This window comes from Channa argus, chromosome 1, assembly GCF_033026475.1.
Source record: "Channa argus isolate prfri chromosome 1, Channa argus male v1.0, whole genome shotgun sequence".
Taxonomy (NCBI): domain Eukaryota; kingdom Metazoa; phylum Chordata; class Actinopteri; order Anabantiformes; family Channidae; genus Channa; species Channa argus.
Genome location: NC_090197.1, coordinates 47,491,249 through 47,518,151, shown reverse-complemented (window position 1 = coordinate 47,518,151; position 26,903 = coordinate 47,491,249). Strand labels below are relative to the sequence as shown.

The window sequence follows — 26,903 nt, the reverse complement described above, 5'->3', positions numbered from 1 at the left end:
AGAGACAGAGACAGATAGTGTGTGTCTTACCTCGTCTGACCAGGTATGGTTTAGTGTAGTCCCAGCTCTCGTTGTCATTTTTAATCACGTTCAAACGCGTTGGCTGTTGACACAGAGATAAAAGATAACATTTATTACCCACAAAATAGAAAAAAAAATTCACTTTATGCATTATACTGCGTTATATTGTCATTTTAGGGCGGCTTTAGCTCTGATGTTAAGGAAGCCGTCCACTGACCACCGGGTCAGTGGTTCAATTCCCAGTTCCTCCTGTCCTTGCATGGCAGCCACAACCGTTTGTGTGAATAAGAAGCAACATTGTAAAGCGCTTTGGATAAAAGCGCTATATATTCAGCCACATACCATTTTACTGTAAGTGCTATTATGGAGATTTGTTACACTGCAGGGATGATCTAAATTTGGCCAATGTAAACCTAAGGTCTGTTTTTGATCTCATATAATGAAAGCCTGTTTTACATGTTGGAAAAGAAGTCTACTCCATTTTCAAAAACACAGACACGACATTTGCCCACATCCACACCCTTCAGGGTTCTTGGGTGTAAATGGATTAATACTATAAATAAAAATGTAGCTGTTTAGATAACAGATCTATGTCGAACACCTGATTTGCAAATTTAATATCAACAAAGATTCATTCCAACATACATGGTGGAGAAATTGTTAAAAATGTTTTCAACCAAACATGGAGATCTAAATCACAGATGAATAAGATTACAGACTCACAACACAAAACATGAGTAGAGCCAATATATTGTTGGTGTTTGTAGGTTGATTGTAGAAAAATATTAATTAATTAATTTATCCTTTAATATATTCAGTGACACAACATAATTAGCTGTGTTCTTGTATCTTCTTGTAAAAATTATGGTTAACATTCGCTTGGTGTTTCACTATGGGATTTGCCTTGGCATGACCAGCTACGGAATCTCCAATGACACCACTTCTGTCTGTGACAGACAGGTCGAGTTGAATGAAGTTGTTTTCAGCTTCAACCTGGAATACGCTGTGTAAGTCCTTTGCAAGAAGAACTTAGTGTTACACTTTTGTCGCATCAGGCCGATCCGTTCCTGTGTACCAGTGTAACTCAGGCTAACATGTGACCACGAGCTAACAACTCTTGCTAGCAATAGCATGTTAGCTTAATCTCCATCGCCATGTTATGGCGAGCTAACACTAACGACTGCGGTAGGCTCGCAATAAACTCCGGTGCCATTGCTTCAGAGGCTAACGTGTTGTGATGAGCCTAAAGTTAATGTGTTCTCACACAGTCACTCATCCTCTGTGAATTTGGTTCGATCTACGGTAACAACCCCATCCAAAGGGTTAGAGCCCAAGGCTAAAGAGGCAGCATCCTACCCGTGATCCGCATCATGCAGCTCTTTTATTTCAGGTAAGGAACCTCACCTCTTGTGCATAGTATGCATGGGCGCTAAAAACACCCAGGCCTCGCAGGCGGACCTGAAGGTGTGCCCACACTGTGTTGTGATGCCAGAAAATATTTTAGAATGGAGGCTGAGGGTAGCAGTGGCTAAGAGCCAGGACCCATGCCTGTCATCAGCCACCTCTACGGTCACGACAGACACCCATCATCCACGAGCTAAGACAAGCTGGGCAGATATGATGACATTTCTCTGCCTAGCATAATGGATCGTGTTACTGCTTCCATTTTCCAGAGAATCTACAAATGTGCAGCCCAGTCCATGTGCTCTTTTAATGCAGTTACACTGCTGTCGGCATACCAGGCAGAAATCCTGGAGGACCCAGGATTTGGGTCCTGGTATGGGTCACCAACTGGACTCAGGGTCTCCTAACCCTGCTCTTTGGAATGTGATCTGCATCATAAATGACCTGGTATCACGCTACTCCAGGGGGGCTGTCCAGGGCTCTGGTCGAGTGATGGGGCTGGCGGTCTCAGGTGAGAGAGCTCTCTAGCGAAACCTTTCAGGTTTAAGTTATGTCCAGAAGGCAGACATTATGGATGCCTATTATGATCCCACAAAAGGACCTTTTTGGTCCAGCTTTGGAAAAGATGCCGGAAACCAGCACCCTCAGGAAATAAGAGGGTAAAGCTTTTGATCTTTGCTTACCATGGAAACCCACACATTGCCCCCGCACAGATGCCCAGGGCTCGTTCTGCTGCTGCGGCTGCTGCAGCCAGAGATAGACCAAGTGTTGTTAGGGCACAAAGGCATGCAGCTGGTCAGCAGCCTAACCAGAGACTGTGGGGCAACACTCATTTGCTTCAGTAGCAGCTAGAAACAGTCCATGCCACCAGAGGGACGGAAAGCAGAAATGGGCAACCTAGCCTTGCCTCGACAACAGTCGATTTCTCTGACACATATTTTCACATTGCCATTTATCCCACACACAGATAATCTGCCCACGGAAAGACCCTACTGTCCCGCCGTCAAGGGTGCACTTGGGGGGGTGCTAACCAGGATTACTCTTTCAAGGGATGCATCGTGGACAGGGTGGGGTGCGACTCTGACGGGCAGAGCAGTGAATGGCGTATGGTCCACTTGTTGTCCAGAAGGAATGACTTATGTGGGGAATTAAGGCTTCACCCACAGGTGGTTGACCAGATTTGGCAGAGATTCGGACAGGCGTCCGTAGATCTCTTTGCCTCACTAGAAAACACTCAATGTCCACTGTCCTATCAGACATGAACGCCCCACTGGGGATGGATGCTCTCGTATTCCCATGGCCAAACATCCTACTGTATGCTTTCCCACCTCTCAGTTTGATTCTCCCGACACTAGCCAATGTGATGGAACAGGGCCTGTCAATACTTTTAATAGCTCCCCATTGGCCATTCAAGCACTGGATTTTAGAAATAATTCTGCTGTTAGCAGACGAACCTTAGCCCCTTCCGGTAAGAAGGGACCTCCTGTTCCACGCTTGGGGGGAAATCTATCATCCTCACCTAGACCAGGTGCCTCTCTGTGCCTGGCACATGCAAGGGGGAATCAGTGTCAGTGAATGCAGTGGGCCTGTTTCCCGAGGTCATTGACACCATTCAACATGCTAGAGCCGCCTGAACCCGGTCCCTTCAGAGTGGTAAATTGTGGGATTTTGAAGAGTGGTGCGATGCCAGGAACACCATTTCTTTTGAGGGTTCAGTGGTGGATGTGCTGTGCTTCCTTCAGGATTTGTTGGAGAAGGGGAAGGCTTTCTCCACAATTAATGTCTATTTGGCAACCATCTCTGCTTGTCATGTGGGTTTTGGTGACAAACCAGCGGGGCAGCATTCCCTGGGTTGTTATTTTAGGGAGGTGCTCATCGAGGTGCTCATCGCAAGCTTCCATTTTCTAGGCCGCTTGTCCCACTGTGGGACCTAACAGTGATTTTGGATGCCCTCTCTCACCACAGTTTTGAGCCCTTTGACAGTGTGGGTTTGAAATTTCTTTCTATTAAAACTGCGCTGACATTAGCATTGACCACCACTAAGCAGGTGATTGATTTGCGAGCTCTGTCCATCTGCCCTTCATATCTAGAATGGGCCCCAGGACAGGCTAAGTGTGTCTGCGGCCCAATCTAGTCTTTGTGCCTAAAGAAGTAATTCCGTCATACCGGTGTCCCACTGTGGAGCTGTTGGCTCCCCCATCAGAGGAGGCACAAAAACTTAACACTTTATGCCCTGTGCACTCCTTGGATGTTTATGTGGGTAGGACAGCAGGCTTTAGGAAAACAGACCAGCTGTTTGTCTCATGGACCACTCCAGGGCCAAGCCAGTTTCTCAACAGGGACTGTCTCATTGGATTGTGGAGGCCACATCTATGGCATACAGGTGCAGGGGAGTTGAACCTCCAATGGGGCCGAGGGCTCATTCCACCAGGACCACGGCCACTTCTCGGGCCCTATTTAAGTGCGTCTTGGTTCAGGTCATCTGTGCATCAGCATGTTGTGCTACTCCCCACATGGACCATCTATGCCTAACACAGTCCTGGAAGCACAGGGTCCAGTGTAAAGTTTGTCTCCAGACCATGGCTGTATGTATGTATGTATGGTTTGGGAGATCTTATGCAATATGAGAGTGGGCTATATCTCCAATAGTGAAACACAGACCGAATGTCATAAAAAGAACATTGGGTTACTTGATATAATCCCTGGTTCTTTGATAACAGAGTGAAGAGTTTCACCATTTGTCCCTCCTTGCATGGCATAGAAAGAAATCTGGCTAGGATGAGTTATGAGGGACGGTCGACAGTGATAATAAAAGGAGGGTGGAGCCCGGAGCATGGCTTGACCTGTATGTCACTGACAGATATGGTGTCATTGGAGCTTCCGTAGTTGGTCACGCCAAGGTGAATCCCATAGCGAAACACCTCACTCTGTTATCAAAGAACCAAGGATTATGTCAAGTAACCCAACGTTCATATTACACCATTGTGGCTCATTTGATTAGTTCCTGAAAATATCGGTTTGAAAATGAGCATCTTACTAAACTCCACACTAAACACCGATAATAGTGAGCGCTCTTCCACATTCAGAGCAGGATGTTGTACACCATATTGGTCTTTTTCCAGCTAAAGAACAAGGACCTTGGCTAAACTGAATCTCTTTCATAGAAAAAACTGAATAATGTGGCTATACTGCCCCCTTATGAACCATCCATTCATCTATTATCTGTAACCGCTAAACTTGTTTAGGGTCGCGGGGTGCCGAACCCCAGCTGTCATGGGGCAAAAGGCAGGGTACATCCAGGGTACACAGACAGACCACCATTCACACCTAAGGGCAATTTAGAGTCCTCAATTAAAGTAACAAGCATGTTTTTGGACTGTGGGACGAAACTGGAGTAACAGGGAAAAACATGCAAATTACAAACAGAATGGCTGTGAGGCATCCGGAAAGTATTCACAGCACTTAATTTTTTCCACATTTTGTTGTTACAGCCTTATTCTACAGTGGATGAAATTCATTATTTTTTCCCCCAAAAAGCGAACAAAACACATACTTAATACTTTGTTGAACCACCTTTAGCACCAATTACAGCCTCAAGTCTTTTTGAGTATGATGCTACAGGATGCCACAGCTATTTTGGGGCGTTTTTTCTCATTCTTCTTTGCAGTACCTCTCAAGCTCCATCAGGTTAAATGGGGAGCCTTGGTGCACAGCCATTTTCAGATCTCTACAGAGATGTTCAATCAGGGTCAAGACTGGGCCCTGGCAGTGCCACTCAAAGACATTCACAAAGTTGTCCCATAGACATTCCTTTATTATCTTGGCTGTGTGCCCAGGGTCGTGGGTACCTGGTACGTGGTAGTCCATGTACCCAGTGGTACCCATGCTAACCCAGTTACTGCGGCGGTACCTGGTTTGCTCCAGACATGACACCTTGCATTCAGGCCAAAGAGCTCAATCTTTGTTTCATCAGACCATAGGATTTTGTTTCTCATGCTCTTAGAGTCCTTCAGGTAGGCTGTTTACTTAGGAGTGGTTTCCGTCTGGCTACCATACAGCCCTGATTGGTGGAGTGCTGCAGAAATGTTTGTTCTTCTGGAAGGTTCTCCCCTCTCCACTCTTTCAGAGTGACCATCGGGTTCTTGGCGACCTGCCTGACTAAGGCCCTTCTCTCTCGATCGCTCAGATAAGTTAAGCCCTGTAAATACTGTAATGTCCCGGCTAGCCAACTAGCTAGTGGACTATCATAGCGAGCCATTATGGGTAGAGATATGCAAATAGTTTTTTGTGTTTAAAGTATTGAATGTGTGTAATTGCGTTAGAATGATTCTAGATGTTTTTATATGCTCCAGTTAGTTTTTTTGTGCGGTGTATGGGGCACGATTGTTCTTTCTTCCGCCTTCCATTTTGGAAGTTCACCTCCATTGTAGCCTGCTAGCAACCAAAATGGCCATTTAGCCAAGCTTAGTCAAGCTAGCCTAGCCTTAGCTTAGCCTTAACTTTGCTGCCTCCAACAGTTAGCTGCTCTATACAAGGGCTGCTACTCTACTTTCTGGATGCACTGTAAATATTATGAACTAATAAACGCTGATGTATCATCTGAAACTAGCTCCACCTTAACCAACAGTGATAGTTACAGTACATGTTTTGCCATATTTACCACAATATGTAATGTTTAAAATGCATTTTCTCAGTGGAGTACTTATTTTTGTAGTTAAAGTAAAATGTTCACGTCTTTTCCTTGAGTAAAAGACGTGAAGTAGTACTTGAGTAGAATTTTTTTAGGTTAATATTTTTACTTGTGTACTGAGTACTGAGTTAGCGTACTTCTACCACCTCTGCACACTGTATCACATTTTGCTGTGCATAGGGCTATGTAGCTGCAGACTGCTCTGAGTGGTCATGCTGACCCATGCCATCCACAACATTCTTAAGACCACAGGTGGTAATGTGGCTGATAGGTGTGTCAGTTTTACCTGATCATTTGAAACATGTCCATAATGTTTGATTTTAAAAATTGCAGATGATGTAGCAGAAAGACAAAGCTCTTATGAATGGTGTTGATAGGCCAAGTTTTTTGTATTTCTCGAACCCAAACTCCCCCGTGGCAAATCTGCTGATGTCAAACTCAGCAAAAATACTTCCTATGTGTTATAACAGTATTTCAAAATGAAATAATAACTGTCACACAGGTGAGGTTGTGCTGAAAAAAGTACACCTACTACTGGTATGGTGAAATGTAAAGGTAAATTAAAAAATGACCAGATATACCCTAGACTCCAGGGGGTTAATGCAGTGTTCACAGGTATTACAGAATCTATAGTTTAATTTAATTACGTGATTTCCTGAAGGAAACTCGGCTCGTAGCTGCTGATGTATTTTGTGTCCCTTACCCTTGCATATTCAATCTTGAGTGTACAGCAGCCTGCATAGATGTCGGCTCCATTCAGTGCTGCTTTTGCCTTCTGAGCACACTGAACTGACTCAAATCTGAAAGAGCAGTGTTAAGGAGAAACACTGCATATTCCCACATACAGATACAAAAAGCACGTGAAGACACACACATTCCTGCATTCAGTAAGGATACTCAACCATGGCCTGGATTCCATTTCGTTTAAAGATAACGATCCTTAGAACACTGCCAATGGGGTTGCACACTGTGTACAGAACATCCTGGACCAAAATGGAAAACAAGAAAGAAATTCAGCATTCATCAATCTAAACATGTCTAATGATGCAGTGTGTCCTAACATATGTGCAACACAGACCTTAGGCTACTGCGCATTTTTCAAATATAATTTATCATATAAACCAAAAAAAACTTTTATAACAGGCGTCCTAAACCACTTTTCTACTTTGTAGTGGTTAAACAGCAAAACATTTAGACAGACAAGTTCCTTGATAGTCATTTGGATACAAAATTACATAAGAAAACTAGTATAGAAACAGACAGAGATCTAGTGGTGGATGGTAGAATGAGATATAAAAAACATCTCTAAAAAACACAGTAGTTTGTTTGAAATGGAGTGGCCGGCAGATGGAAAGATAGTATATAGTGTTATATGCCACCATATATATGGTGGCATATATGCGAACGGATAGAGTAGATGGCTGTAAAACATTATGTCAGTAAATAACATCCCAACTATGGAAAGACAAATGTGTGTGTGTGTGTGTGTGTGTGTGTGTGTGTGTGTGTGTGTGTGTGTGAGAGTGAGTTTACCGTGGTTATAGGGTAGAGGGGGTTCTGAATGGACAGCAGGAGAACTTTATTGCCACTGTTAGGATTGTCAGCATTAGTCGGCCGAGTGATTCTCTTGGATGTAGAATAATTAAAGTACGCCTGTTGGCCTAATGGAGACACGGATGAAACACATATGAGGATGTGTAACTAATTAATGTCAACAGAAGTCTTAACAATAGGGCATGGGAATCAAACCTGCAATGTACACAGGTTCCTTGGCTCCAGAGGAAACACAGCGGTCAGCACTCTCCACTGCAGAGAACTCCACCAGGGCCTGACGCTTGAATGGCATCATCATCACATAACTGAGGTGGGAAATATACACACACAGATAGCTTACTGCAGCTCCTGAACAATTCGGCAATATCTTAGAACAGCTGATGGACGTTCAATAGTTAATTCTCAACAGATCTGCATACATGCCGGTTGTTTTTGTGTTGCAATCTACTTAGAAGCCAATAACAACATAAAGAAAATAATGATTTCAAATGGAATGAAACAATGTTAGTGTAAATTTCTTAAAAAACTGTCAAATTATTGCAAAAGGGAAAAAAAGCATTTGTGTCGTTACGAGTACGCTTTTCCATGCAACTTCATTCAGGTGGATGGGAGGTTAATAAATATTGCATCATGCAGAGAGTGTAAATAATGGAGAAGGAGTCATTTAGAGTGGAAACTGCAGTATCACAAATGTTTCTTTTAAATATTTAGTATATGTAACTATCTTTACACTGAAGCTCACTGGAGTTTATTTCACTAGATCACTTGGCCTTTGTGACTTCATGCTTTCATTTTTACATCATGCATCCCCCCATAAATATGTCCTCTAATTTAAATATTGAAAAGAGATTTTTTTTATTTAGTTTTTGTGATTTTTCTTGCTGAATACAGTATATACAGTAAGTTTTCATTGCAACAGTAGTATTTTTAAAACTTATTCTGCCTTCAGGTCATTCTAATTTGTCTTCTATTTAATATAGCAAAAGAAACACAGATTCCACCATGTGCTTGTTTTACTCTCTTTTATCTCAGCCCAACGCGCAACGCTCAACATATACTAACTGCACTCCGCAATTACCTGGAAAATCTTTCACTGTATATACTGTGTTCGAAAGAGTACAGTGTGTTTTATAATATAATATATTATTCTGTGACGTAAACTAAGGACCACCTTAGGGCACCACTCTTGGCCTTCTAACCTTTCTCTCCGTATCTCTCACCTCTCAGTCAAATTTCAGTGTCATATAACTCATTTTCTTTGTAATGACAATTATACTCACATGTATTTGCCATTAAAGACAGATGACTGTAGTTAAGTTATCATATTAGAGGCAAACTTCTCTGCAGTAAAAAACTGGATGTCACAGAATTTCCTGCTGCAAAATCAAGATAAATGTCAAAACCCGAGATGCTAGTCTTTAGTCTGACCCAACCCAAACAGTTTAACAACAGTTAGGTAACTATTGACTACTGCAGGAGCTGAGAATTTTTTATCTAAAATCACTACAACTGCTGATTCTTTTTTTTGTTGCATTCAGATTTGATTACTCAATTGTTTTGTTTTAAGACCTCAACTCTCTCTCAACAAGGTTTCTTCCCTTTTTTGTCACTGAAGGCTTTATTGAGCATTTTCTTCCACTATAAGGGTTTAAGGACAGATAATGTGTTATGCTTTATAGACTGTAGCCCCAAAAGGGAAATTGGTGGTATAGGGCAAGTTTGTTGGGCTTGATTTGTATTTATTTTTTGTAGTATGTCACCTATTCATTAAGATTCTTGTACCTTTTCCATCTCTACAGAAACGACTACAAAAACAATAAGATTACATTTATTGGCTAATAAAAGCAGATAGTATTATGTTCTTTATTTTACTCTTCTGTTTTTGTATTTGTGTTGATGTGGATCTTTTCCTTGGTGTGAATCCTACCCTTTTCATGTGTTGTTGAAGAGAAAGCAGCTAGAACAAGGCAAAGCATTTTCCCCTGTAGGATGAATAAAGTTCTTGCAATCTAAGGTGTATCTCTTACAGACACCATATAAGCGACCATTTACCATTTAAGCGATCATTTAGACACCAACAACCAAAAAACAGGATTTGGAGGTTTGGAGATACACACAAGTAAAGACACATTATGTAAAGGAGACCTGTATCAATAGCCAGGTTAGCTTCACTTACACACTCAGTCTGTCTTGTCTCTCTCTCTCTCTCTCTCTCTCACACACAAACACACTCACACACACACAGTGCACGTGCACAAACACACAAATATCATTGATGTCTCACCATATGGCCCCAAACTTTTCCAGGGCATCTATCAGGTCTGCTTCCACCACAGCCTCGCACAGACCCCTCACATGGACCACAGGACTGGGAGAGATGCGATGGGAGTCTTCGCCATTATCCTGCAATACCCAGAGAACCAAAGTTACATATTTAGCAACAATGCAATGTGATGACATGCAGCAAATGGGCTCCAATGCCAATCAAATAAAAACACATGTAAAGCACATACATTTGGCCTCAGCAGTATCTGTTTTTCAATGCAGTGCAGTTTTCTGTCTGAATGCCTGCTCTGGATCAGTAGCCAGGTGAACATTAGACTACATTTTGTTTATGTAACAGTGAAGGATGTGATGGTACATATCAGTGTTTTTCTGGCTGTGAAACACTGAACTAATGTAAGTGGGTAAAATGTGCAACTCACTGAGATGTCAGCTGGCTAATATTATCAACAAGTCTTTTCACTAGATAAGTCGAAATTATTATAGAAATTATATAGTATTTATGCCTATCCATGCATATATTAAAGGATCGTTATCAGCCAAAATAAAGCCTAAAAATAAAAAAATACATTTCTGATACTTATTTATAAGATGTTGACGTAAGATAAGATGTTCTGTACTGTCCCGCAAAACCTCCCTAACATGCTGACAACCTACTCACCCTACTTTCATGAAGTCCCCGAAAGCAAGTGACAGGCTCACTTATGACAAGAAGAGAAAAAGTAGCAAGATTCAGGGATATTGTTTAGTTTTAATGACAGTATAAACTACCGAGATCAGCTTCTGTAAGGGGTAGAATGACAGTTACCAGCACATTTCTGGGGTTGAAAATGTTTTTTAGACATGGTACAACCTAAAAATGATGAAGAAAGATACAAATGTTAGTCTCAAGCTTGGCCTCCGCTACAAACACACTTCAGCTGGTTGTTCCTGTTCAAAAAGAACAACCAGGAATCACAACGACTGGGTTGATATTTCATAAATTCAAAACATGCCTATGTTCGCCTGGAGGACATCCAGAGAGACATGAAGAGGTCCTGAAGCTGTTATAAACTTCAGGAGACCAACTTGGAGACCAATCTAGAGACCATTCCTGCATCACCTCTGCAGGCAGCATTGCCATGGATCCCAAAAAGACACATGCAATTCTTTGAATAGCCAACCCCAGACCCTTAATCTGGAACTACAACTGTGTGGGTGTAGTGCTCCAATGGATAATGTCATGCAAAACCCTGTTTAAAAGGGACTGTGGAGACCAAAACCGCCAAGATTCATCTCTGCACCAATCCTCATCATACCTGATCCCAGCAACAATTTCTTGTTGAGGTGAATGGTTCTGATTTTGGGTGCCATTTTATCCCAATAACTTTAATGTGATAAAGGGGAACTTGGAGAGGGGGATGTCCTTGACCACTGCTACACCACCATCAGCGGTACTATAGTACCCATCCTCGCGCTGCACTGTGCCAGTTCAACCACATCATGGTGGATTGGATTCCAGCATACATGCAGAAATTAAAACACTGAAAACATGGTGTGAGGACATCAAAGTGGACCATAAAAGAAGGCTGAGTACACTTACAATGTGACATCCTACATTAACCTCTTTGAGGACAGTATTATTCCAAAAAGCACCAGGGTGAGTTATAACAATGGCAAACCCTAGTTCACAGTTAAACTTAGACAGCTGAGGTCTGAGAAAGAGGCTGCATTCAGACGTGGAGACAAAGAAAAAACAGAGAGGCTACGTAAGTACAGATTTAGCAAGGAGGTGAGCAGAACTAAATGCGCATGGTGAAAGAATGGAAAAGCAATTCTCAATGACTACGCAACTACCCAACGACTCTGCCTCTGTCTGGAAAAGGCTTAAGTCAATCGAGAACTACAAGACTACAGCTCTCCCCACCACTTTTTAAATTACCGGCACCTGGCCAACAGCTTAAATGAGTCAACTTTGAAAGACAATTGGACCGATCTGATACCCCCCATCAGCCAATGACCAGCAGCAAAACCTCCTCCACTGCCACACCTGTATCACCCACACAGCTTCACCCCCTCCCGACCGCCCCTCACACCTCTGCCTATCAATAAGGGAGTTGTCTCCAGTGTTCACAGACATTTTTAACACCTTTCTGGAGACCTGCCATGTGCCAGCCTCAACCATCATACCAGCCCCTAAAAAGGCGAGGATTGCGGGAGTTAATGATTACAGACCTCTGACTTCTGTGTTCATGAAGTTTTTTGAGCTCCTCCTCTTCTCCCACCTCAAGGACATTACAGACCCCCTTCTGGACCCACAACAGTTCCCCTACAGAGCCAAAAGTTCTGTAGACGACACTGTAAGCATGGCCCTCCACTTCATTCTCCAGAATCTGGAATCCACAGGATCCTATACCAGGATGTTGTATAGAACAATGACTGCAGCATTTAAGGTCCTAATGAGTAGAGTGGCCTCCTTTATCCATAAATGTAAGAAGTTTGGAACCAGGACTCCTCCTAGAGAAGGCCGGCCAGCCAAACTGCGATCGAGAGAGAAGGGCTCAGGGAAATGACCACAAACCCGATGGTCACACTGAAAGAGCTCCATTATTTCTCTATGAAGAGACGAGAACCATCCAGAAGAATAACCATCTCTGCAGCACTCCACCAATCAGACATGTATGGTAGAGTGGCCAGATGGAAACCACTACTCAGGATTCTAAGAACTCTAAGACCATGAGCAACAAAATTCTACGGTCTGATGAAACAAAGATTGAACTCTTCGGCCTTTCCTCCAGACATGACACTTTGTATAAATGTCATGATAAAAAGCTGTTCCACAGCGCTCTGGAACTCAGACTGGGGTGACGGTTCATCTTTCAACAGGACCAAGACCCTAAGCACACAGCCAAGATAACAAAGGAGTGACTACGGGACTACTTTGTGAATGTCATTGAATAGTACAGCCACAGCCCAGACTTGAACCCAATTGAACATCTATGGAGAGATCTGAAAATGGCTGTGCACCAAGGCTCCCCATTCAACCTGATGGAGCTTCAAAGGTACTGCAAAGAAGAATGGGAGAAACTGACCAAAAATAGGTGTGCCAAGCTTGTAGCAACATAATCAAAAAGACGTGAGGCTGTAATTGGTGCTAAAGGTGCTTCAAGGTTGTGAATACTTTCTGGGTGCACTGTATGCACTCCATGTGTACCAACAACTGCACATCTTTCATTAGTCTGTCATATTCTTGAAATTTGCAGATGAAACCACCATGATTGGCCTCATCCCTAATGGAGAAAAGATGACCTAAAGGAATGAGATGGACCTACTGGTGTCATAGTGCAGAATGAACAACCTGGCGCTCAACACAAGACAGTGGAGATGATAGTGGATTTCAGGATTTCAGGAAGGACTCAATTCCAGTCCTGTCATCCTCTGCAACACTCTGGTGACATCTGTCGAGTCGTTCCACTTCCTGGGCACCACCATTACCCAAGAGCTCAAGTGGAACCAGAAAATCAGCTCCCTCACCAAGAAGGCTCAGACGAGGCTGTACTTCCTGTGAGGATGTCAGTGAACTTCATCAAATCCATTCTCACATCCTCCATCACAGTCTGGTTTGCTGCAGCTAAGGCCATCTCTCCAGGAGCTGTACTGGAAACAGGCAGCCAGGATCGCAGCTGGCCCTCTCGTCCCAGAAACAAAATCTTTCTGTGACTTCATGCCACAAAAACAGTTGACTATTGCAGTCAGCCTGAATTCTGCCCAAATCCCCCCTAGATAACCACCACAGTCACTTTTACGAAGTTGTACTACCTCCCATTGCACACTCACTTTTTCTATATATAGCTTCTCAATTTATTTTTTTATTTTATATTATCCTTGTGTACATACCTTATATTTTTTGTGTCACACCTTTGCATTTTAACTTTCTATTTTAGATTATGTGTTTGCAACTGACACCAAGAGAAATTCCTAGTTAAGTGTTTTTAACTGTGTCTGACAGTTAACAGTTTTCTGAATCGGATTTCCCTCAAGTTATCACCTTCTTAACATAACTATGATTTTGGCAACAGTGACCTACAAGCCATTACATTGGCTTTGCAATAGTGGCTGAAGGCAAATAAAAAACATTTGTGATTTGGCCTGATCAGAAAACTCTTAAGTATTTGTTTTGCCAGAAAAAATTAACTCACACCAAGCTAGGCAGGGTGTGTTTTTTTTCCATGTTTAACCTAAACATTGCCTACCTACTAGGTTTAAAAATGACAACCCTGAAGCACTCTCACCAGGTCAAACATTTAAAAGACATTTAAAAGGCTCTGCAACCCCAGCCACCCAGGTGAAGGGTGGTAGGAGCTGAGGACATTAGCCACGCCCTGTCCCTAGCAACTTCCCTGTGAATTTGCTGTTTGTTCCAGCCACACGTCAATCTCAAGCGCTATAACTGGGGCTCTCCTACAACTTACTTGTCATCGAGTAGTGCTGAAATTAACCGATATGTTGCAGAGTGTCTGGTGTGTGCTCAACATAAAACCCCTCACTTAAGGGTATAGCCACAATCTCTCAACTTATGAACCATGCCACAAAGTCAGAGCACCATAGTGGTGGAAACAAAGAGTTACAGCATAAAATGTGGAGCCAAAAAACCTACAGCCACTGTATGATACATTCATATCAAAATTAAGTACAGTCTCTTTGAAATCTTTTAGTTTGTTAAATCTATGCCACAAGCATTTCAAGCTGTTCCGGGCTTGGGCCCAAATATTAGAAAGATGTAAATAATAAAGCTTCCACTAAGTGTACAGTATTCTTTACCAGTGTACCCTTTTTCCTGGTGCTAATATAATGTGAAGAGCTAGTCTTTAAGTTTAAGTGAATCTTTAAGTTACTGGGGGAGTTCTACAAGTAAAGTGAAGGTTTGAAGTAGATCGAAGTCTCCCACTGTTTCAGCTTGAATATTGTAAAAAGAAGGCAAGCAGGAAATCAGTAGTCACAAAGGAACAGCAGTGCTGGTAAAACCTGTGCATCAACACAATAAGGCTGTTTTTGTTTACAGTTATGTATTCATTATTCAGGACTTAAAATAGGACATAGGAATCAAGACATCCTCACAATATTTTCTTATTTTATCTTGCTTATCTCCTGGTAGATTCTTCCTATTTTAAACTGTAAACCCGTTTTCTCCTGCTTATCTTGTTTTCCTTGCATAGTCTATCCCATCCCCTATTGTCCCTCTTTGGCGTTTTCACGTTGATGTTCCTTTTAATCTATTTATACGTGCGGATGGGTCGTTTGAATTTTTTGAGATGAAAAACAACGCACGAGAGTAACATGCCTCTGTTAAACAGGCTGCTAGTTTCACTATATTAAATATACTAAAATGTTAAATGGTCTGCACTTATATAGCGCTTTTCTACCACTCAAAGCGCTTTACACTGCTTCTTATTCACCCATTCACCCTCACAATCACATTCAAACACCGATGGAGGCCAACACTCACTGGGAGCAAGTAAGTTGGGGTTCAGTGTCTTGCTCAAGGACTCTTCAACATGTGACTGGAGGAGCCAGGGATTGAACCGACAAATGCGAGATTGGTGGACAACCGCTTGGTGGACAACCTTCCTGCCCCACAGTCGCCCCACACTAGCATTGCTTCTGCATGTACACATAATATTGATAAATCTTAGAAACCTTTAATCCCCCTTTTCTCCATCTCAACTCCTTACATCCAGATCCAACTGTTTTTAGCTGTGCCCTGTTCATTAATCAATATAAGGGCTATGATTAGTGTCCAGAGTAAGTTTTGTGAGCTCTGGTTGAAAAACAGATGCCATGTCCAATGCCACTCAGACAGCAGTTTTTATTTTATTTTATGATTTCTAAATACCACCTGCAGGCACAGATTAGAACTATGCCTTCGCAAAAATTGACACTGCAAACCTAGTGTAATGTTTATCAAACATATACACTACTCAAGATCAAATGGTCTGCACTGCACTTATATAGCGCTTTTCTACCTATTGGCACTCAAAGCACTTTACACTGCTTCTTTTTCACCCATTCACACACACAATCACACACACACCGATGGGGGAGCTGCTATGCAGCTGGCCAACACTCACCAGGAGCAACTAAGTTGGGGTTCAGTGTCTTGCTCAAGGACACTTCGACATGTGACCGGAGGAGCCGTGGATTGAACCAACAACTGTGAGATTGGTGGACAACCGCTCTACCTTCATGCGCCACAGTCGCCAAGATCGCCATAATTATTGTGAACGCCAAGTCGGCAGATCACAATAATTATGTGCATTAACACCACAACACATGTACATTAAACAAGCATTAGAACAAATACTGTGACCTGATTTATACACAACCAGTCAGGAGCCCTTTGATTCAAGTGAAAACAAAAGGTGAGTTAGTGAGTCAGTTTACTACCTGTGAAGTAGTAATTATAACTAAACTAAAAAGAGGAAAAGGTTTCAAAAAGTTTCACAATCTATAAACAATGTGTGTGTTTAGCACCTTATGTAACTTAGCAGGTCAAACAACTTTTCGAAACAATCTACTGCCACAAAAGAAATGGCACAACAGTATCCCAAAACTACAGCTTTGCCAGAGCCCAGCTACAGGCAAATACTTTGCATCTCATATTTGTACACCCATCGTTCACACATACAGCTATGGTGTTTTCACACATAGCTGCCCTCTGGTAAAGGTGCAGTTCTGGCGGTGTGTTGTACTGAGTACATTATTTACATATAGTCTTTTGCAAAAGTTAGTACCCCTTCTTTAATTTTTTTATTTTACTGTTAAAACATAATAAAAATCATCTGATTATAGCAGGTCTTAGTAGGCAAATACAACCTCAGAAAACCTTTTTTCATCATGCCATGGGAAAGCTGCAGCCAGTTGCTACTAATCATCAATCCTTAATGAAATGATCATCAGCAGATGTGCAGAGCTCCATAAAAGCAGTTTGGCAGGTCTGGAGCATTCAGAGCCGCGTTAACACAATGCCAAGAGGGAAGGACACAAGCTATGGTCTTGTTGTCGCCGCAGCTCTATCCAGATAGAGTTAAACCATTTCCAAGCAATTTGGAGGTTAACTTTCTGCAGTGAGAAAGATTATTCACAACTGGAAAGTTTTCAAGACAGTTACCAATCTTTCCAGGAGTGACAAAGAGACCAAACACTTACATATCAGACCCCTACAGGCCTTACTGAGCAAGTTAAATGTTATGACATAACAATTAAAAAAAACAACTAAACAAGTACGGTTTGGAAGGAGAAAGTGTCATCTATCTAAAAAGAACTCAAAAGCATGACTGAGTTTCGCAAATATTTATCTAAAACCACAAGATGCAAAAGTCAAAATTTGGCAATACCTCATACCTACTGTCATGCATAATGGTGGAGGGGGGCACCTTGCAGTCAACCATGAACAAAATACTCTTGACCAACTGTAGCTGAACTGTGACAGAGCATAGTTGCATAAAGTTCATCTCTTTTCAACGTCCTCCCTCAGCTCGGCTGCTGTGCAACAGCTCCAGTTGCATCTAATGCAGATAGGAAGCGCACCTTCCTTTCGTTCGGCAATGAATGGGCAAACATAGCTGTTATGACACTTTATTTCTATGTTAGGAAATACCCAGTTAGATTTAGAAGATGTGTTCAGTTTATCCAAATAATTTTAATTTATTTTTCCATATAAAATCTGTAATGTTTTTACATGTCAGCATTGTGGAATCCAGTATTCAACATGAGATTACGGTCATCTCAGCAACACATTACTGCAAATTTTTTTTAAAGTTAAGTTGACAAGTTGTTTCATTGCATATTACAAAAGTCTACAGACTTATTCAATACAGAAATACATAAATGCATACTAGCCATTTGCCAGCTTTTGCCACTGCAGCATTGCTACTAGGGGTGCAAATTCAAACAAAAAAAGGCCCTTGATAGTATGCACTCCTGGGTAGGTCCCTAGAAATGTTTGGTTTGAAACCACAGATACACTCCCCTCCAAAAGTATTGGAACAGTGAGGCCAATTCCTATATTTTTTCTGTAGACTGAAACTATTTGGGTTTGACATCAAAAGAGGAATATGAGACAAGAGATCAACATTTCATTTTTTATTTCAGGGCATTTACACCTGGATCTGATACACAACTTAGATGATATTACATTTTAGTTTACCACCCATTTTTTATATGAGCAAAATGATTGAAACATGTGACTGAGGTGTGTTTTGACAATGATTATTCAAACAATAAATAGCACTGAATGTCTACGCTCATTTTCAGATTTGGTTTTTGCCTGTTCAAATTGCATTTATAGTTAAGAGGTGTAACAACATGAAAACCAGAGAGAGAAACAGACCAAATTTGAAGCTGAGAGAAGATGGAAAATCAATTAGAGCCGTTGAACAAACATTGGCCATAGCCAGTACAACCATTTGGATGATAACAGAAACATTGTGAGAGCTGTAAAGAAACAACCTCCATATGGCAGGAGTGAGGTATCACAATCTACTGTTCACAGAAGACTATAAACAGAACTAAAGAGTCTACACCAGACGATGCAAATCCTTCATTAGCCAGAAGAATATGAAGGCCAGGCTGGAATTTGCCAAAAAGTAAAGACATGAGCCTTTATGGACTGATGAGACAAAGATTAACCCTTTCTAAAGTGATGGAAAAGCTAAGGTTACAAATAAGAAAGGATCTGCTGATGATCCCAAACATGTAAGCTCATCTGTGAAACACATGGCTTGGGCTTGCATGGCTTCTTCTGGGATGAGCTCATTAATCTTCATTGATGATGTAAAACATGATGGCAGCAGCAAAATGAGCTCAGTAGTCTATAGAAACATTTTGTCTGTTGGTTTCACCAAAAAAATCACAAAAGAAGAAGGCAAATGTTTGTTTAAGTCAATGGGTCACAGGCTTCATGCAGTTATTGCAAGGGATTTGCATAATTTTTTTAATATTAAGTCTTATTCGCTTTAATCTATTTTAAGTCTATCTGTTCCAATACATTTGCTCACATAACAAATATGTGGGTTTAGACAAACAGGTGCAATCTTCTAAGTTGTATAACAGATCCAGATGTAAATACCTGGAAATAAAAGCTGAAATGTTAATCTCTTGTCTTATATTCATCTTATGCTGTAAAACCCAAATGTTTTAAAGCTACAGTAAACATAAATATTATTAATAAATATTCCTCACTGTTCCAATACTTTTGGAGGGGAGTGTAGATATGGAGTGTCGTCATTGGAGAAACAACAATATGCAGGTTTTTATTCCAAATAAATGAACAAAGACTTAAGGGAAACTACCTTAGCTATAGAAAGCTCGACTTTGCAACTGAGTTGATCTGCTTATAAAATCTCAAATCACTATCAAATATCCCCCCTTGAAGTATGGAGTCAGTAGGCCAAGATCCTTATCAAAGGCAGTTATGGAAGCTGAGTTACCAAACAACACACTTCACTAGAATGTAAAAAGTTAAGCAAGGTCAAATTATCTCAGTCGAACAATGTAATGCAATGTAGTGACATGCCTCTCATTGCCTTTAAAGGTAAATATATTTGAAACATATCTCTGTGGCAATAGCAAGAGAAGCCAAATTTATTTACCCCAGAGGAAGCATGTACAACAAAAACATGACTGGACCAAAAACTGACCCTTAGGTGACACCACAGGAGAAAGGGATAGAAGGGGAGGAACAAGCACCAATTTCAACAGCAAAACTTAGTAAAAAAATGACCTAAACCAATTAGAACAGTACCTTGAATTCCCAGTTACTACTCCACAGCGTGACAAGAGGATTCTATTATCCACTGTATCATTGGCAACAGTGAAATCTTAAAGCACCAAGAGAACTAAATCCCTGGCATCTCTGGCCAAGAGAATATAATTATTAATTTTTTGATAATGCACTTTTTACTATGCTTTGATTTAAAACCAGACAAATTTTTAAAGAGAAAAAAACGCCCTTAAAATCTTGTGTGTCATCACTGATGGTTGTGTTCAGTGAAACAGAATTTCCACTAGAGAAGGTAACTAATGCTTCTTTCTCTTTAAGAGAAGGTTAGACACTTTCTGTGTCCAGATGTCTGACATTCATGCTAATCTGCGACATACTTTAGGGATAGGACTATTGAATGTACTGCTTTTAAAAACTAAATAGGCAGTAACTTTAGAGGAGACATTTCTCTCATAACAATATACATTTCTACATCTTTAAGTGTATTATATAAATAATGCAATGATCACATAGGGTGTATGATTGTTTGTAACACAGTTTCTACAAAAGGGCTGACTCTATTCAACACAGCAGGGCAGTCTGGAAATATCATCTCTCCCTCTCTGCTGCAGCTACAAAACACCCACTGAACAGCCGCCATCTTCTCACTGTTCTCAACCTGACATGAAATCATGTTCTTAGTTATCAGCTCACACAAAAACACTAAAACTGCTCCTAGTTTGCACTTAGTTTACAGAACTGATATGTTGTTTCTCTTCAATAACAAACCATGAGTTTGAGTAGTTGTGCAACATTTGGTGTTGTAATTGATGCTGCTAGGAAGGAAACAAAAATTACACCATACAGTGCTGACTCACGGTCACACTAACGGTACCTTTTTAAAAGGAAGCTTACACACTGTAACAACCATCAACACATACATGCTGTTTTGTGATCAATTCTTAGTTTTCTTGATTGGATTTCTGATGATTTTAAACAAACACTTTTTCCCTTCTTCACTACTGTTGTTTTGTTTTCCATAGAATGTTCCACAACCACCAGCCATTAAATGCCATCATAGAAATTTATGTACAATAAAGAAATACATTTTTACTCTAAACAATGTTTTGGATCTGATACCAATCTGATATCTTTAGTATTAGGTATCGACTGATACAGCAAATGTTCATAACTGTATGTGTATCTGCCAACTGACATGACCTGACACACTATTTTTAGGATCTAAAAATACAAAAAATTTAAAAATGACATTTTATTATCTTGAATTATTTAGATAAATGAGAAGAATAAGCAGGAGAATTTGACTGAAACATGAGAGGACAATAAAAAAGACTTCATTAACCAATAAGTTCCTCATGCAACATGTCCATTAATAATGCTGGAACCATGTTGGTCATTTTAACCATGAAAAGCAGCATCAGAACTGGTTAAAAATGAAAAACTAACTATAAACTTACCACACTGTTTTTGATAAATAAGCTTTTCCTTGTTCTGCTGTTTCATCTAATCATTCCATCTTGCTGTCAGCGCTTCAGTAGGATAATCATGATCAGATCAGAATAAGCCTGACTTGTCTTAGCAAGTCTGTCTGATGCTGTGTTGAGAAAAGCGATTTATTGGATTTTAGTGTGAGCAGGCCATCAGTAGGAATGCATTCAGGGAGCATTGGTCAATAGTGTTTCGCAAGTGTTGCCCCCTCGGACTAATCATATGCTCAAATGCATGACAGAAAACCTAAATATGGATCAGAACTCGATAGGCTGTATTTTAGCTAATATTACTAAAGACCTAGATCAGTGGTGAGACCAATAGTTCGTATCGGGTAAGGACATCCCTAATGTTTGCCTGTTATAATTAAAACTGGAACTCCATGTGTTACTTTTACCATGTTCAATAATAGTAGCTGGAGTGTGCAGCTGTTGCCCTGGTTACCTGGTGTTTTTTATGGAGACATGGAGAGATGGGATAGGCATGGACGGTTCTGAGTGAGTTATCAGTAAAGAGTAAGCTAAAGTTTAATGGATGTAGACACTGTTTTTTAGTCTTCAGTCTTGATTTTGAGAAAGAACTCTAACTAATGAATCAAAACAACACTTTTGATGTGCACATAACCACAGATGATACACAAAATGTAACCAGAAAATCTGCCTAAACATCAACTGGCAGATTACATAAAACAGAAGTGGAAAGCATTGTTATGAGATGTTAAGGAAGATGTTATGATTTCATGAAAGATCTGACCCAAAACAAAATAGAAAAAAATGGCACTGAGCAGAACTTTTTATTAGCAGGTGGGTGGTAAAACACACATGCATTTATTTTTGGCACAAAGTTTGCAGTGTGTAGTTGGACTGGCATTCCCACTGTGGCACTATATATCTCCTCCCACTGAGCATCAAGGCGAGTTAATAAAACACCAAACTGAAATTATCCTGTGGCTCCAGTCCTCATCTATTTTTAATATTAAACGGTTTCAACTTTCTACTGGGATTGCCTTTATTTCAAATGAAGAACACACTGTTATTTAAGATAATGTCATCCAGGATTAACAAGCAAATCTTAAAACCATGTTCAAAGGACTACTTAGCTATGAAAACGGCATGAAACTACATTCAAAGAATAGACATTTGACTTGTTGCTCTGATAAATTTAGATAAACTTAAGGGCAGCTTGAAAGAACATCCCTAATAAGTTTAAGATAGCTTGGTGAGCCACATATGTCGAACTGAAATTTCTTAAGTTACTAAAATATGTGAAATGGAAAGCTGTCAGTGAGCTAAGTCGCAGCCTGTTGCGGTTGCTCTTCTTCTTTTGGTGTGAATGTGGTGCAGGAGGTAGAGCAGTCTTCCACCAATCCAAGGGTTGGTTTAATCCGCGGCTCCTCCAGTCACATGTGTGCTTGAGCAAGACACTGAACCCCAACTTAATTGCATCGGTAAGAGTAAACCAGCAGCATGGCAGCTCCTCAATCGGTGTGTGTGTGTGAAGAGTGAATGAGAAACAGTGTAAAACGCTTTGAGTAGCAATAGGTAGAAAAGCTCTATATAGGTGCAGACCATTTACCATTTATATTTCTTTAAACTTTATTCATCCCTATTCTATTCTCTATTCCTTAACCTATTCTTCCCATTTCTTAGTATAGTAAAGTACCCAGCTTTCTAACCATGTGGTAGGAAGGAGTTTAATTTTATTTTTTGTATCATCTGTGAACTTTTATTGTTTCAAGCTTTGACCAGCGCAGCAGCTGTTCCAAGCATTTGTTTACAGTTGGGAACAGCTGATCTGGCTGCAGCAGACCGGGAATTTAAGTTTAGTTCAGACTTTATACGTCCCCGATCAATTAAGAATGAAAACAGCAAGAAGTCGCCAAGCTGGTAAAAAGCAGAGGGGTGGAAAAGATCAGGAGAGCAGCTGTACCAAAGCAACACAATTTCCCTGTGGGATCAATAAAGTTCTTTGACTCTTGAATTGGTCTTGATAAATAATAACTTTATGACCGTGTTTGGTCGAAATAATGTAGATCATTAAAATTATCAATAAAATAGAAATCATTACAATTTACAAAAAGTAATCTGTTCAAAGTTAACTGAAATTACTGGGTACTTAAAAACAAATCGAATGGGAGTGTTTGTTCAGGACGTCTGATCAGAATTGACATGTAAAGCTATACCAAATAATCTAATGGTAATAATTATTAACAATATACCTCAGGTTCAAAATAAAAGACAGCACAAATTTTTGTTGTGAAGAATTACAGTCTGTAAAAATTCAAATAGTCCAAAATTGGCTGGCACTTTACAATCTCAGCACTAAAACATTTTTCATTACATTGTGCTACAGAAATATTCTACTAGCAGAATTGACAAGGTGAAACTTTCCACGTTAGAGATCTGGTCACATGCAAGAAGTGCAAATAAATATAAGCTGCAAATGTCATGAATTCAGGGACACCATAAACTACTACACCTTTGTCTATAAGCCTTCACAAACTATTATTTAGAACTAACAGAAAACAGCTACAGAGAAACTTTAACCAAAAGGTATCTCTCAGAAAATGTTAGTGAAAGGGAAGTAAATGCAGTGTCAACACTAGCTGAAATTGAGAAAGTGAGAAAGCTCAAAGTCTCCCACACTGACGTTTGCTAAAAAGGCTCATTTAGTAAAAGCTGTTTTTTGTATAAATTTGATTATTCACAATCAGTTGCTAATAGGGAAATGTGTTTTCTTAAAAAGCTTTTTTATTAAGATTTGTTTAATTTAATTCAACTTTATTTATATATTGCCATTTCACAACAAAGTCATCTCAAGGCACTTTACATAATAGTGTCAATTTTATTTTGGATCTGAGATATGGGATTTTGTAATGTATACAGAATGTCAAGATAGCTTTTTGTAATACAAAATAATAATAAACAGATATTTTAGAGGATCTGTGTAGGTATTTTTTTTATGAAAAGATCTTTTTCAAGAAAATGTTGTAATATGCTCAGGTTGTTGGAAGAAAAACATGGCATTCTTCTATTAGAGGCCTTTAATTTTCTATGGTAGAATGATATTAGAACATTTACATTCATTCTTAACCAGCTACTGAGAGAGAGCATTTAATGCATGGAATGGTGCAAATTGTATTAAAATATGGGCTAAATTACACTAATCAGATACAACATTAACACCATATGGTGATTTGTTTCATAAAAATATGATAGGGTTTTAATAAAAATATTATGAACAAAAAGATGCTGAATTATCATTATGGGTTAACCCCTTTTTAATGGAGTACCTTTACTTTTGTATTGAGTTTGTGTACTTCTACTACCTCTGTACACAGTAGCCATGCTGCCATGCCTCGTCCTCCATGATATTATTAGGACTAGTAGTATTAATGTTATGGATGATCAGTGGGTAAGTGCAAATCCATCAGAGAAAAAAAACATAACATTACCTCTATACTTCTTTTACTTACTACTTTCTTTTACTTCTCTGATGGATTTTTATTTATTTATTTATTTTGTCCTTTCAGCTTATCACATGAGTTCAGGGTTGCCACAGTGCATAATTGTCTGCATGTTGATTTGGCACAGTTTTTACGCCGGATGCCCTTCCTGACCGGGCTTGGAATGGCACTGCACAGGTGGGGATGGGAAAGGGCTATTATGGTTCAGTGTCTTGCCCAAAGACACTTTAACCGGGTTCAACCGGGGATTGAACCACCTGATATATTCCACCTGACATATTTATTGAGTTATTGATTTGTCATTTAGTATTGATTCTGAGCATGCATGGAAACTGGCATCTTATATTCACTATGGAATGATAAAAAGAATTTCATTTATGCTTCAATGAAGTTGTAATGTTTATTATTGAAAGAAATACACTTAATTAAATTGATTTATTAAAGATAATAGTTTAATACTTGTAAAGTTAAGTGTTTTAAAAAAATTCACTTTCTTGTGTTCTTTATCATCGTTCAGTTTAAAAGGTAAACTGCACACTTTGCAGGAGGATAGCTATATTTTAGTGCAACTGTCTGACTGTCTGACATTAAAAGTTGGATAAATCTATAACAAGCCAATCCATCTTCTTAAATACCCTTTAATGATCAGGTAATGTGTGTGTAACTAAGTGTGTGCTTGTGTGTTGATGCGTAGTTGAGTATGTGAAAATACACAGCAAGGTGATAACGTTCACTCAGGACTCTTATGTGTGGGTGAATGTAGCACTCTCATACCCCTGCATCCTGTATTGGTGAGACATGGAGAAGGGAAACTGTGAACTAACAGTGGAGTTGACAATGATAGCCAGATGTATAAGTTACATCCTACCACTGATCACTTCTCTGTGAAATAACCAACACTGTTAGTTATATATCTCTGCACATATCTGCATAAACAAAACAGATTCATCTCCATCTAGAGCCTATCTAATGTCTTTGACACATCATTGGGCGTTAGAGGCAAAAAAATTACATTTCGATGTAGTGGATGATTTGCGATTTTAGGTGATTTTTTTAATACATAAACTTAAGACAAAACATGATATAAAAATGGGATAAAACTATGGGCCAAGGCCAACCAAGGCCATGTATGCAAAATTAATAATAAAATATCTCTAGAAAAGTTCACTTTTTACATATTGCAAACATTGCAGTTTTGCAACAATAATTAAAAAAAAGCCCTACTCAGTGGCAACACTAAGGCCTGTAGTGTTGGAACATGGTGACTCACACTCTGTAATGGCCTGGATACAATGGCACAGCAGTACACCGTCACACACTAATAGTTCCTAACAGGTGGTTAATGCTATGACTTCTATGAATTTCTTTTAATGTAAAGCCCATACACAAAGCCAAGAAATAGAGGGATTTGGTGGGATGTCGGACATTTTCATTTCAAAAAGTAAGCATGACTACCTTTCTTTGCTATTAATTAATTGTTACAATGACAGCTGTCATAACTTCACAGTACAATTTGGCTTTCTGCTTGAGTGATAGCAGTGAAAAAACTAATGTTGACTTTTTTTGGCTTAGGCATTTTTTCAAAAACAAAGATGCAAATTAATCAAATATATTTTGTCCAGCCCTCTCTTGACTTATGGATTAATTGTTGGTACCCTTCCACAAAAAATCAAACAAAATAAGGGTCAAAAGTACAGTAATAGGCATCCATTATTATCCATTGATTATTACTTAATAAAAATGAGACATTTTGACATAAGACTTTTAACATTTGATACAGGTGAATATTTTAAGTAATACAACAAATGAAAAAGGCATGGGCCAAAATGATAGGGTCCTTAATGTAATGATTCTTTAGCAAACCATTTAATTCAAGGCACCAAGTGCTACATGCAGCAAAACCACCGAAGTACACAACTTCTCCTTGTTTGACAGTAGGTACGATACTTTAAAAAAGCTTTATCTATGGTCAGTGAAAACATCTATAACTATCTAATGAAGCATAAAGCAAATTATTTGTTTGTGTCACGAAGGCTATACTAAAAACTGTTAATAGTAACAGCCACACTCAAGAGGGGAGTGAAAAGCCAGTTCCTCATTTTCAATCAGCTAGCATTTTCAGTGCAAAGTTGAGATATCTGGTACGTGTTAGCAATAATGAAGCATATGTTGATTAAACATTGATCACTGTACTGAGGGGTAATTCTGCTGAAATCGAAATGCTGCTTAAAATGAAA

The 26,903-nt window shown here is 39.8% G+C and overlaps 1 protein-coding gene across 2 annotated transcripts in view; it reads right to left on the bottom strand.

Annotated features, from left to right (window-relative positions):
- The window catches only part of LOC137140002 (heterogeneous nuclear ribonucleoprotein L-like), a 53,405-nt gene that overhangs the window by 16,026 nt on the left and 10,476 nt on the right, over positions 1 to 26,903 (bottom strand). For both annotated transcript variants that reach the window (XM_067528007.1, XM_067528014.1), the window contains exons 2-7: positions 9,954 to 10,072; positions 7,865 to 7,974; positions 7,649 to 7,776; positions 7,013 to 7,098; positions 6,819 to 6,915; positions 31 to 103 (exon numbers count right to left, since the gene is read on the bottom strand). In XM_067528007.1, the coding sequence (XP_067384108.1) occupies positions 31 to 103; positions 6,819 to 6,915; positions 7,013 to 7,098; positions 7,649 to 7,776; positions 7,865 to 7,974; positions 9,954 to 10,072 (613 nt within the window). The remainder of the gene's footprint in view (positions 1 to 30; positions 104 to 6,818; positions 6,916 to 7,012; positions 7,099 to 7,648; positions 7,777 to 7,864; positions 7,975 to 9,953; positions 10,073 to 26,903) is intronic.